Source organism: Manis javanica, chromosome 7 (genome assembly GCF_040802235.1).
Source record: "Manis javanica isolate MJ-LG chromosome 7, MJ_LKY, whole genome shotgun sequence".
Lineage (NCBI taxonomy): Eukaryota > Metazoa > Chordata > Mammalia > Pholidota > Manidae > Manis > Manis javanica.
In genome coordinates, this window is record NC_133162.1 from 2,749,424 (window position 1) to 2,760,000 (window position 10,577).

The following is a 10,577-nucleotide window of genomic DNA, read 5'->3' on the forward strand; positions in this document are numbered from 1 at the left end:
GTCCCTTCTCTCCCAGCCAGTCGCGGTCCCCGCAGCCGAGATAATTCCCCGGGCGGGCGACCACGGCGGACCGCTGCCATCCTCCGCCCCACTTTTGCACGCGGGAATGGTTGTGTACACGCCCTGTTACGGTGCGGCCGAGGATGGCCGCAACAGAGGACATCAGCCCTGTGCCATCCCTTTCACCCTCACCCCTTGACTCTCTACCACCCAAACCCCTTTGCCGGTGTTGACCAACCTGTGTTTCAAACCAGTTTCATTGGCAAACTTTTGCGCTCCGTTAGCTAACCCATGAGGGTATTCAGTTATGTCGTGGGGTCTGGCTATCCCCTTCCCTAACCTTTAAAGCCAGTGGCAGGGCACTCCAATCTCCGCCCAAGAAAGAGTTAAGATTTATAGTGAGCTGGAGAGGTCTTGTTAGGATGTAATATGCATTTTTTAACTACTGCGTAATAAAAAGTGAGAAGTTTTGAGACACCTTTCTTGATTATACCTTTGGCGATACTTTAGGTTTTACATTTCATTTGCATTTTGTTCTTAGTGAATATTGAAGTCTTGAGTGGAGGATTGAATTTTATTAGGACATCTGGACTGACAATATCAAATCAGACACCAGTGTCCCAAAGCATGCTAAAATTTCAGAGTTAATTAGAACGCACTGTGTTTAATTAAAGCCAATTATAATATTTGAAAATTTCCGATCAATCCGTGTTTCTACTGTTTGAGACTGTTTAGGTGTTGATGGGCGCACTCTGCGCGTCTTTCGATCCAAAAACCACTCCGAGAAAAGTTTGCTTTGTAAACTGGCGGGGGCGGGCGGGCGCAGAATCCGCGTCGGGGCACTGGCTCTGGTGCAACTTGCCGGGTTGCCTTGGGGCGCCGCCGAAAGCAGCCTGGGAAATACTAGCTCGTTAAATCGCTGCGCCTTTTCGGGTTCGAGGGGCCCCGCTACACATCAGCTGTCTTTCCCCATCGGTTGCTCCTCCCGAGCTTTTTGCGGAGAGGCATCTTGTAAGGTTACAAGGTGCGTTGGGAGAAAAGACCGGCTGGTGGAGTGCGAATGTTTGGTTTGGAATTTTCGCTCTGGCTGAAGAGCCCCCATGGCTGACCCATAAGGGTGGGGTCAGCCAAAGTGACCGACGGGACCAGAGAAAAGTTAGAACAAGGACACAGTAATTAACTGGTTCCTTTATAATTTCGCATGCTGCAGGAGATGAGGTGCGCCCCCGCGTTTTCTGCCCATCTTGGAGAGCCCTGGGTTTTCCAGGGGGATGGTCGACCGGGGTCCGGGTGGTATCCACTGCCGCCCACGGTGCCAGGGACTTGGAGCGCTGGTTTCTCTACAGTAAAGGTGTGGGCGCGGCGCTCACCACCCCCGCCTTGTTCCCGGTGCCTGGCTTAGCCGGACTTTTGCAGATACGTGGGCGACAATTAGGGCCAGCCGGCGGGTGGACGTTTCTGCGCGCTCCTGGGTCACGGGATCAACGAGGCCGAGGAGCACTGGACGCACAGGAGTCGCGGCCCAGCTGTCGGGGCCGGGAGAGGAGCCCCGGCGGCCACCTGCCCCGGGTGGGTGGGAGACTCCTTGGCTAGTTCTCGGCTGCGCGCGGCACTCTGCTCTCCCCTCCCCAGGAGGCGCTGTTTGCCAAACTTGGCCGCTTCGGCAGGCGGCTCCTGCACATTCTTGCCTGCAGAATTAAGCTTTCTCGGTACGCCGGGGTCGGGCCTCAGGAACCTTAAGCCTTACAGAATGACAGGGGGGTGCGGGGCCATGCAGAGAACAGGGGTCTGACGCCCGTCGGTGTTAGCTTTGTACGTGTGAGTCCAGCCAAACCTCCCGCCTTCCAGTGCAGGGGAGAGGAGCCCGAGGGCGCGCCCTGTGTGTCCAGGGCAAGGTGCCCAGGAACTTGCCCCCGAGAGCAGGCGGGATGCGCGGCCTGGCATGCGTTCAGTCAGCAAATGTCTCCCGAGGGTCCCTCGGCTTCTGTCCCTGCGCGGAGAGGGCGAAGGCATGAGCTCTGGGCCTGTTAAACGCACCCGAACTTGGCTGGGCCCCCTTGTGCGCAGCTTAACAGGTTGGGTGGCCCGACTGCGGAGCCCTTATTTGCCCGGCCTTCTGCGACCCACGGGCGGGCTTGACCCCGCGGCGCAAGACAAAGCCCCGGAGGCACTCAAAGGCCGCGTCCCTGATCCGGGATGGGCAGGGTTTGTGAGTGCGTGGCTGTGGCAGCCTACGCCGCAGTTCCTGCGGCCGTCTAGGTGCGTCCTCCCCGGGTCTCCCTCATCTCCAGCTCTTCCGGCCCCTATGGCCTCCTCCTCGTAGGGGCCCTAGAGCACTGGCTCCCTACCTCCCGGTTCTTGCCCCTTCCCCGTCCCCTGCCTATGCGCGGCGTCGGGCTCTGACCCCAGGCGGGTGCTGGGCTGGAGGCCGGGTAGCCGGCGCGGTCTGAGCGTGACCCCCGGGCGCGGAGGACGTGGGGGCGGGCCTCGTCTGCAGCTCAGCGCTTGCAGCGGGAACGCGAACCGCGGCCCTGCGGCGCATTGGCTTTCTCGCCGTTTCCCCGGGGCCCTGAGCGGCATGGCCGCGCAGCCGGGGCCCAACGTCCCGGGCCCTCCAAGGGTGTCGGGTCCGCCCGCCCTGGATCTCTCAGGGGAGTCGGCCTCCAGGAACCCCTGGCCCGGGCTTCTCAACGCTGGAAATGCAATTGATTACCCTTTGGAAGGCTGGTAGGGAGGTCGGCTGGCTCCCCGGGCTCGGCCGCGAGCGAGAAGTGGCCTTCTCGGAGGGCTCAGGACACGGGGCTGGCGGCGCGGCTGGCCTTGCTCCCAGGGACCCCAACTTGGCCCAAGTTTCTGGGTGGCTCCGAGGCCGGCCCAGCTCGGATCGCTCTTTTCAGGCCTTGCGCCACGGAGCACCTGGACTGGGGAGGTGCCGGGGGAAGTTCAGGCCTGGCGCGCGCCACAGCCCCCGCCCTCCCGCGGATGGGTAGTGGGAGCGGGTGGAGGGGCTTGGCGCGAGCGGCAGCTTGGGCATTGGGCGCTGCGCGGCCGGCAGCGAGGATGGCTGGGCCTGGGTGAGGGCTCTAGGCGGTGGTACCGCCCGGCCCGGCCTGGGCTGCTGCAGCGGGTCAGCGGCCAAGCGCCCCCGCCGCCCCGCACGCCGTTCTCCTAGCAGGGCTCCAGGGGCGGCGGGCGCTGTCTCTTTAAGGTCACTGCCTGCTCCGGTACGACGTGGGGAGGACAGCTGGGCACTGGCCATCTGACTGACTCCGGCGTGACATCTGGGAGTCCACTGGTGTGTGGCACGCGAAGCGCTTGATGCCGCTATTTAAATGCAAATGTGAGGGGGCTCATTGAAGCCTCTCCCCGTAAATCCGCACAAAAGGAATACTTCCCACCCTCCAAGGAGGAGGAGGCGGCGGCGGCGCGGGGGCCACCCGTGCAAATCGCGTTGAGTGCGGGGGCCCTAAGCGGTCGCTGCCGCCGTCGCGGCCCGCGGGGTTCCCAGCGAAGGTCAGGCCCCGCCCGGCCCGGCCCCTGGGCGTCTGTCTGGCCCCTGGGAGCGCTCTGGGAGCGGAGCCTGGACCGGTGGCCCTGGCAGGCCTGCGCCACTTCCAAAGCGTCAGCCTGCTCCCCACCTCGGCTTCTCCTGTCTGGGTGCTGGCGGCCCCCAGTTTCCCAGAATGGGAGAGGGGCGGGGGCAGGGCCTTGCGGGAGGGGTCCAGGCCCCGGGACGCTCTCCCAGCATCGCAGGACCTCCAGGAACTGACCTGCAGTCCCCTCCCGCCTCCCAGGCCTGGGTGGTCGGACCTGGTGCTGCTGCTCCCGCGCACTAAAGCGAAAATCTGGGGTACGGTGGGGTGTGGCGGTGGTCGAGGGGGCTGCCCTCCCAGGACGCTTGACGCAGGCCTATGTGCAGACCCGCAGGGTTGGGGCGTCCTTGTGCCCACAGCTCGGAGCCAGCAGTGGACTGACAAAAAAAGATAAAGTTGGTGAATGATAAAGACCGTATTTTCCACGCTTTGGGTGCGGGACCAGATGATCTAGAAAATGAGCTGAAATGGATTCAGCCTCCGAGCCTGTTGTGAGAGCAGCTGATTCCCCCATTTCGGGCCAGATGGCTGCTGAACACAGATTTGCATTCATTTTCGCTTAATATCGTCCAAAATAGTGGGGCAGCTGCATTTGTTGTCAAAAAGGTTTAAAACCCCTTTTCTTTCTGGGGCAGGATCGTTACCTTATGTGATGGGCTTATAGAACTTTTTTTCCCTCTTTAGTCAACAGTATCAGATTTAGAAGGATTTGTTTTTAAACCTTCTAATTTGGTAATCAGATTTAAATCGCCTTGGCGCGTGTAATCTGAATTAAAGATACTGTAAATGATTTTAAGCATGATACTTTCGTTAGCGAAAAGAAAGGAGCACCCCCAGCGCGGGCTGGGCATTTTAGGAAGTGTGCTACAAAGGAAGCATTGTTTCCTATTTCCAACTTCATCTTTCCCGAAAAGGCACTTTGCATATTCTGATAATAACGCTCGCCTGGCCGCTCGCCCTGCGTGAGCCCCCGAAGCAGCTAAGCACGCAGAGACAAAGCCATTTCTCAACCCCACCCTCCGCCGATGGCCAACTTTATTTTGCGTTGTCCCTCCACGAAGCAAGTGTTCCCTCCTGCACTCGGTCTGCTGTGTGTGGAAAGCTCTGGGCTTATTAGGGATACAGAAATTTCCTTTTAATTTATCGTGAATAGTTTCCATACACTTTGATTTAAGGTTATTAACATTCTATAGACAGTGGCATCTTTAATATGTGGCGATCGCTTCTAAAGACTAATCTCATTACCCTCAAATAGTCATAAAATATGATTTTATTATACTTACGTATTTAATTAGACGGCCGGCACCGTAATGGATTTTGAGATGGGACTGGCGCAACAGCTTTGATAATTCACTTATCTTTGGCAATAGTCATTAACCCCCAACACCAGCAAAATAGATTGCTTTCCAACACATCTTTTTTTCTCACCCCTTCCAAGAGGCGTGGGGATCTCCAGATAACCTAAATCGGACTTCGATTTTCCCGATTAATTAAAATATTAGCGTACACTGACAATTCATGAAAAAAGGGAGTCGGCGGGGAAAAAAGGCTGCCCTACAACACACTTGCACCTTGAAACCTTTTTTGTTGTTTGTTTTAAGAAGGGCCCGATTTCTCTCAGCAGCGAAGTGCCGAGACACCCTGAAGGTCCCCCTGGGTCTCTGCTCCACGGCGCGCAGACGTCCTTTGGGCGGGCAGTGCACCTGGGCGCCGACCCGCCGCGGGAGCCCAACAGCCCGGCCCACGCGCTGCCCACGCCCCGCTGCCCTCCCGATTCCTCGAAACCAGGACGGGAAGCCGCGCGGCGCGCGCTCACCCGGGCCCAGCGGCACCTAGGGCAGGACGCAGGCGCCTGCGGCGTCCGCCCGGCTTTTAGAGCGGCTGGCGCCGGGGAGGTCTGGCCACCAGGCAGGGCGCGTAGCCGGACACCCGGCTCCAGGTCGCCGGAGAGGCCGGGCGCGTTTCCTGTCCTCCCGTAGAGCCCGGAGTCTCCTTTGTCACTCGCCGCGCCTGAGGACAGGCCGGGGACGGGGTCTCCCGTGGCCACCGGGGAAGAGAGAGCAGCTGGCAGAGCCCGCCTCCGACGTGGGTCCCCAGCCCGGCACTCTGCGGCCTCCGCCGGGGCAAAAAGGACGCGCGCCCGGCGAGGCCCAGACGGGGGCAGACCGGCCCCCCAGCCGCCTTAGGTCTGCCTAGAAAGCAGGCTGAACCGAGCGCCCCGCCTTGACGAGGGAGCCCGGCCCCCCGCCCCCCACGCCCGCCCCCACTCCGCCGCTTGCCCCTCCGGCTCCCTCCCTGCGGCCTGCCCGCCCTTCCCACGTCTCCCTCTGGGCCGCCCCAGGGCGAGCCGCAGCCCCTTGCGCGTATGCACACGTTTGGGCAATTTGGGGCGCCCCGGCATTTTGCCCCCTCTCCCCGCCGCGTTTTGAGCGTGTGGCTGATTTGGAGGGAGGAACTAAGGGGGCCAAGCTGCTGTCGTGCACCGGTTGTTTGTTTCAATTCGAGATTTATTTGGGCGAGTAGTAACTTCCTCGGCTGCGGGTGGGCGCGAGGCGCCGCGGCGCGGGGCTGGGGGCGGCGGCCGCGCTCGGCTGCAGCGGGGCTCGCGGGGCTCGCGGGGCTCGGGCCGGCTCGCGGCGCCGTCAGGCAGTCAGTCGGCGAGCGCGGCGGCGGCGGCGGCGGCGGCGAGGGGCGCGGCGAGGGGCGGCCGCTCCCATATATGGCGCAGGCGCCGCCCCCCGACGTCACCCTCTGACAGCGCCGCTCCCGGGGGCTTCGAGTTTTGGCTCCCGGGAAAGGGTCCATTCCTCGGGGAGAGAGGGCTGAGTTTTGTGCGCCTCCGTCCGCTGCGCGCGCCGCTCCAGGCCCCGCCGCGCCCCGCCTGCGCCCGGGACTGCGCCGCGGCACTCACTGCCCCGTTTATTTGTCTTTGGAGCAGGCGGGCCGCGCCAGAAGCGGGCGATCCCGCAGTGTCCTGCAGCCGCGGACGCCGCCCGGCTAGGATGACACCACGTTGAGCGCGCCTGCAAACAACAACAAGAGCCGCCGCCGCGGCCACCGCGCGCTGTTCCTCCGACGCGCCGCCGCCTCCGCGCCCCCGGCCGTCCGGAGCGCCGGGCTGCCGGTGTATGTCGCCCCTGCCCGGGACGGGCTGAAGCCGGCGGCGGGCCGGACCGCAGGCGCCGAGCAGGGCGAGCGCGGCCAGGGCAGCCGCCTGCCGCCGAGCCCCGAGCGCCGCTGCTCGCGGAAGCGCTTTCGGCCGGGAGCTGCGGCCGCCGCCAGCAGTTTTCATGTTTGGGATTCAGGAGAATATTCCGCGCGGGGGGACGACCATGAAGGAGGAGCCGCTGGGCAGCGGCATGAACCCGGTGCGCTCGTGGATGCACACGGCGGGGGTGGTGGACGCCAACACGGCCGCCCAGAGGTACGTACCGGCCGCCCCCGCGCGCCCCGGCCCCGGCCCCGCCGGGTCCCCGCCGCCGGCCGGCGCCGCGCTCCTCACCGGGCCGCTGTCTCTTCCCTCCCGCAGCGGCGTGGGGCTGGCGCGGGCGCACTTCGAGAAGCAGCCGCCTTCCAACCTCCGGAAATCCAACTTCTTCCACTTCGTGCTGGCGCTCTACGACAGGCAGGGGCAGCCGGTGGAGATCGAAAGGACCGCTTTTGTGGACTTTGTGGAGAAAGAGAAAGTAAGTGCAAACACACGGTCACACCCTCCATCTTTCTAGAAGCGGGAGGCAGGCGGTGCCCAGGCGCGGTGGCCCGAGTGCCCCCCTCGGCGGCGGCGGGGGCCGCTGGGCCCGGCGCCCCCGCCGCCACGTGCGGCCGCCCGGGCCCGCCGCGCGCTGCGCAACTTCTCCGCGCCCCCGGACTCGTTGGGGCGAGGAGGACGCCGGGCTTCCCGCAGGAAGGTGACATCACCGCGCTGCTCCGAGCTGGGAACGCCGCCCCGAGTGAGGCCGGGGGCCTCGGCCGTGGAGGGGAGCCGGGCGCGGGGGCGCGCCGGACGCAGCTCACACTAAACGCAATTGTTTATCGTTACTTTCAGGAGCCCAACAACGAGAAAACCAACAACGGCATCCACTATAAACTCCAGTTGCTCTACAGCAACGGTAAGTGGCTGCTGCCGCCTGCCGCCCGCGCTCGCCCGGCTCGCTCCCGTTTTCCGAGATGGTTAAAGGACATAAAGATTTTGAGATTAAAATGACATGGATGTAAACACGAAGTCTTCTCATGGCATAGAAGGAAAACAAAACATAAACGATCGATAAGTCGATGGCACTTCACATGATTAACCGGTGGGGCTTGAAGTAGAAAGTAAAAAGGGATCGATATGGGTTTCAGAACATCACTTTTAAGTGACTTTTTTCAATTTTGCAAATTAATGTTAATTATTGAGATGGGGGTAGTAGCTCCATAAACCGAGCATAACTTACTTCCTGCGCAGGAGTTAAAAAAAAAAAATCCTCGAGAGACATTAGAAAGAGTTCATACTCTCACTCAGCTTCCATTTGGTGCTTTCTGTTTTCTAAAAATAAAGGACCACATGGGCCCCACCGGGTGTAGCAACCGAGCCTGCTCTCAGGCATGCAAATTTCTTGCACCTTTAAATGCAAAGCCTAGAATCTCGAGGTTCTTAAGTGAGAAGAGAAAGAAAGGAAACGAGAAGGGAGCAGGGTTCTTCCTCCTGCCTCTTACAGGGCATGCCCAAGTTTTGCTGCATCACCGCGGACGCAGTTCCCGGCTTCCTGTGCTGGTGCGTCCGTGCTAAAATCCTGATGCGAATTTATCCCTGTTTTCTTGCAGGAGTCAGAACGGAGCAGGATTTGTATGTTCGCCTCATAGATTCAATGACCAAACAGGTGAGAAAGTTTAAGGCTCCCACTAGTCTTCATTGCCCAGCGGGGGTGGTCCTGGGGCCCGGAGACCGGGCACTGACGAATGGATCGCCCGTGTTTGTTTTTCATTTCGTTTCCTTGACATGCTAATGAGAATTCCATATTTATTGGAATAAATGAAGCGATTGGTAAAATAGTTTATGTTGTCATTAGAACAGGACATATATGCTTTATTTAATGCCTTGTGATTAGAATCAAATTCTGTCTTAATTAATTATGGTAATTAGTATTTGACAGAACATTTTCGGGATGCTCCCCCTTGTATATTTTTAAGCGTTTCTCTCTCTGCTGAGAATCATTTCATTGATTTTTTTTCCCTGTAACAAAGGCAGCTACTCTTGTCTGAAGCCCATTGAGTTGGACTTGTTTAGTTCATATTTTTCTCCTTTCCAGTGTGATGGTCTAGTAACACGAGACGTTTATTTGGATTTAAAAGTTAAATGTGTAGGGGTGAAAAGTCACCTTGTTCTCCTCTAGTCCATCTTCACCTCTCAGCCCCCCATCTCCATAATTCAAACTCCGAGCTCCAGGGGTCACCCAAAGCCGTCCATTGCTCTGGAAGCAGCTTCTGCCCCTTCTCCCACCCTCTGTCATACCTTGTAAATAACATAATTACAAGCAGCTCCTTATTAAATTATTTAACCTGTCTTGGTCAACTTTTCCGATGGTAACTATTGGCTATCAGTAATGAGATTAAGTGCAGAAAAGCTCTTCGATGCTTTTTGACACTGTGCAGTCCATGGCTGGTTTTGTGCTGGGTGGCATGTCGTTGGGTAGTTGTTGTAAAGAACCCCCGCCCCCCATTTTCTTAGAGCGTTGGGGGAGGGGCAAATCCAATGCCGTAAATTAAATCTACTCGGTACGGATTGATTTAAAATATACTTCCAAGTTGGGCATCAGCCTTAGAAGTGAAAGTGGCGTCTTGGTTTTTGATGCTAACTTCTAAGAATTGGGAGCCAAGTAAAAAAACTCCATGCCGCCTGCAGCCCCGCAGCGTGCTTCCCACTCTCCGCACGGCTACTAGTTTTCGGGTTTTACTTCCCCTTTAAGAAGTTTGTCCTTACCTAGGCACCAAGCGTGCAGGATTTCGGTGTCCGCCGCGGCGAAACAGTGTGGTTTTCTGCTAGAGTAAAACAGACCTTGACAGGCAAACCACCGTCTTTCTGACAAAGACGGAGGCGGTGCGCCCTCCGTAATTATGTCAGTGGGATTCAGAGAAGCCTCTGGAACTCTGGCTGGTCGTTGACAGGGCGCTTTTATTTCCTTTGTATGTAAGGGCTAAATGTTTTCGGAAATCGCTGTAGTCTAATTAGGTTGATGTAAGTAGGCAACGCCAAGTTTCTCTGTTGCATAGAGAAGGAGGAGGCTTCGCTGTAAGGATACTTTTATTGTTCATTTAGCCGGGTGCCTTCGCAGTATAAACAGGGCTGAAAATAAAGGCATTTAATGCTTTCTCACTGACTGGGACTGGGGGGAAAAAAAGAGGAAAGAAATAGACTAGTAACTGATCAAAGAGTCAATGGCGCTGAACCGACAGTTTATGGATTTCTGTTTGTGCTACAAAATAAAAAAATAAATCAAATATAAACACGGGGATCCGCTGGAGGACACTCGGCGCGCTCCGAAGCGCTGGTGCCGCCGCGGCCACGCGTCCTGCAGCCCCAGGCGGCCCTCCGGCCTGCGGTGACACCCGTCACTTCTGTGGCTGGGGCAGGATCGGGAGGGAGGCTGGACAGGGGGGCTCTCGGGGGCCCTTCTTCTTCCCGGAGGGCAGCCCCGGGCCTTCTCGAGAAAGGGCTTTGTCCGCGGGTAAGTGGAGGAGTGTCGTAAGTGCCGAGGACCTTGGAAGTAATTTCTAGATAATTTTGGGGGGGAGGGGTGGCGGGCGGGAACTGGAGCAGGGACTCCCCTCCCCCTTCCGTGGAATTTTCTCCGCTAACTTGTGGCTCCTGGCCCCCGCCCCCTGCCCCTCCCCCATTGACCTCCCACCCTTTTTTTTTTTGCGAGGCCGAAGGTGGGGCTGGTTTCGGCCGCCCCCAGCCCCCCGGCTCGGGTACCCGGCGGCGGAGCCGGGCCGAGCGCGGTTGCG

The 10,577-nt window shown here is 59.0% G+C and overlaps 1 protein-coding gene across 9 annotated transcripts in view; it reads left to right on the forward strand.

Annotated features, from left to right (window-relative positions):
* The first annotated feature begins 6,052 nt into the window (after positions 1 to 6,052).
* The window catches only part of EBF3 (EBF transcription factor 3), a 114,526-nt gene continuing 110,001 nt past the window's right edge, over positions 6,053 to 10,577 (forward strand). For 3 of the 9 annotated variants that reach the window (XM_037011729.2, XM_037011726.2, XM_037011727.2), the window contains exons 1-4: positions 6,061 to 7,017; positions 7,123 to 7,279; positions 7,639 to 7,702; positions 8,397 to 8,452. In XM_037011729.2, coding sequence (XP_036867624.1) covers positions 6,884 to 7,017; positions 7,123 to 7,279; positions 7,639 to 7,702; positions 8,397 to 8,452 — 411 coding nt within the window. In that variant the 5' untranslated portion in view covers positions 6,061 to 6,883. The other 6 variants (XM_037011725.2, XM_037011723.2, XM_037011722.2 and 3 more) reach the window with 5 other exon arrangements.